General features: G+C 31.6%; 1 protein-coding gene across 1 annotated transcript; it reads left to right on the top strand.

Moving 5' to 3' along the window:
* Positions 1 to 205: 205 nt before the first annotated feature.
* On the top strand, positions 206 to 1,863 carry LOC107785649 (putative polyamine transporter At3g13620). The gene has a single exon (XM_016606996.2). It carries the CDS (start codon positions 288 to 290, stop codon positions 1,713 to 1,715), a length of 1,428 nt encoding a protein of 475 aa, XP_016462482.1. The 5' UTR covers positions 206 to 287; the 3' UTR covers positions 1,716 to 1,863.
* The last annotated feature ends 352 nt before the right edge of the window (positions 1,864 to 2,215 follow it).

Genomic DNA, 2,215 nt, shown 5'->3' with positions numbered 1-2,215 from the left:
ATTTTAAGATTGAACATTCTAGATAAAATTTTTGGCTTCGTGTCACTGATTATAGCGAGAATATCTCTAGAGATGTTTAAATATTTTAAAAAAATCTAAGAGATCACAGATATCTTCTGTTTTATTTATTAGTGTAAACATTGACTGCGGGTAAATTTTTTATAATTATTGGAAATACCAATCTTCAAAGATTCAATGCTTATATAATACTCTTATATATTGCTAGTCCAGCTACAAGAAACCTGTTTGATCAACTATTTGACCACCCAAACCAAAGCCAGCCAAAAATGACACAGAAGATTGAATCACATCCTTCCACCATTACAACAGCCACCACAGAACCACCACAAACCACCCAAGACCTCCCTATAACCACCACCACCACAAAAAACCATAAACTCACACTCATCCCTTTAATTTTCCTCATATATTTTGAAGTAGCTGGTGGTCCATATGGTGAAGAACCAGCAGTTAAAGCAGCTGGTCCTTTACTAGCAATTCTTGGTTTTTTAATTTTTCCATTTATTTGGAGTGTTCCTGAGGCTTTAATTACAGCTGAACTTTCAACAACTTTTCCTGGTAATGGTGGTTTTGTTATTTGGGCTGATAAAGCTTTTGGTCCTTTTTGGGGTTCTTTAATGGGAACATGGAAATTCTTAACTGGTGTTATAAATATTGCTTCTTTTCCAGTTTTATGTATTAGTTATTTAGAAAATATTTTTCCTGTTCTTTCATCTGGGGTTTCAAGAAAATTAGCAATTCTTGGATCAACATTATTTTTATCTTTTGTTAACTATACTGGTTTAACAATTGTAGGGTATGTTGCAGTTGTACTTGGTGTTATTTCACTTGCACCTTTTATTATAATGTCATTAATTGCTATACCAAAAATTCATCCTCATAGGTGGATTAGTTTAGGTCAAAAGGGTGTGAAAAAAGATTGGAATTTGTTTTTTAATACTCTTTTTTGGAACTTAAATTTTTGGGATAATGTTAGTACTATGGCAGGAGAAGTTGAAAATCCAAAAAAAACATTTCCAGTAGCATTATTTTCATCTGTTATTTTTACTTGTTTGGGGTATATTATTCCACTTTTGGCTGTGACTGGAGCTGTTTCAGTTGATCAAAATGATTGGGACACAGGATTTATGGCAAATGCAGCAGAAATAATTTCTGGTAAATGGTTGAAATTTTGGATTGAAATTGGTGCTGTTTTATCAACTATTGGATTATTTGAAGCACAATTGAGTAGTTCAGCATTTCAACTTTTGGGTATGGCTGAAATAGCATTTTTGCCTAAGTTTTTTGGGTTAAGATCAAAATGGTTTAATACACCATGGGTTGGAATAATATTATCGACATCAATTTCATTGGGAATGTCATATATGGATTTTCAAGATATTATTTCTTCAGCCAATTTCCTGTATAGTTTGGGTATGCTATTGGAATTCGCATCATTTATTTGGCTAAGGAGGAAATATCCATTGATTAAAAGACCTTATAGAGTGCCAATGAAATTACCACTTTTGGTAATTATGTGTTTAATTCCGTGTGGTTTTTTGGTATTTATTATGGCTATAGCAACAAAACTTGTGTATTTAATTAGTGGATTGATGACTGTTGGAGGGATTGGTTGGTATTTTCTTATGAATTTTTGTAAGTCAAAGAAGTTGCTTAAGTTCAACAATAAGGTAGATGATATTTATGAGGAATAATTAATAGGGAAGCCAGTTGTTGTAGTTTTTTGTTTTTTTTTCCCAAGGAAAGAAACTTGTGAAGACTTTTCATAGATGTGACTTCATATTGTAAAATTGTTACTTTAATTCTCAAAGAATTGAATGCAAGATATTCATTTCTTTGTCTTATTATTTTTTTTTTTCAAGTTTTGTTTTGTCTTTTATACCTAATAATGTTGACTAGTCACTGTGACATGTATAACCTTTATTTTACGTTATAATTTCTTTTTCTAGTAATATCATCATCAGTAATTGCGGGTTTAGTGTAGGAGTGACAGATGAGAGGGTTGTGCTGAATTTGGACGGCTTAAAATGTGCTAGATCAATGAATACTCGTCCAAAATATATACTTAAGCTAAGATGGATTGCGTCAAAATGGATTGACAATGAGTCCTAACTCTGTCTAAAATAATCCAGTTTCAATGCTTTTTTAGGACATCAATAGACATTATTTTAAATTAACTAATTATTTGAATTGC

This window comes from Nicotiana tabacum, chromosome 18 (assembly GCF_000715075.1).
Source record: "Nicotiana tabacum cultivar K326 chromosome 18, ASM71507v2, whole genome shotgun sequence".
NCBI lineage: Eukaryota > Viridiplantae > Streptophyta > Magnoliopsida > Solanales > Solanaceae > Nicotiana > Nicotiana tabacum.
Note: the sequence above shows the minus strand (reverse complement) of the source record. Positions and strands in the feature narration are given on the sequence as shown.

Excerpts from the sequence above, each read along its gene's own strand:
- LOC107785649 (XM_016606996.2), top strand. The coding sequence starts at position 288 with ATGACACAGAAGATTGAATCACATCCTTCCACCATTACAACAGCCACC.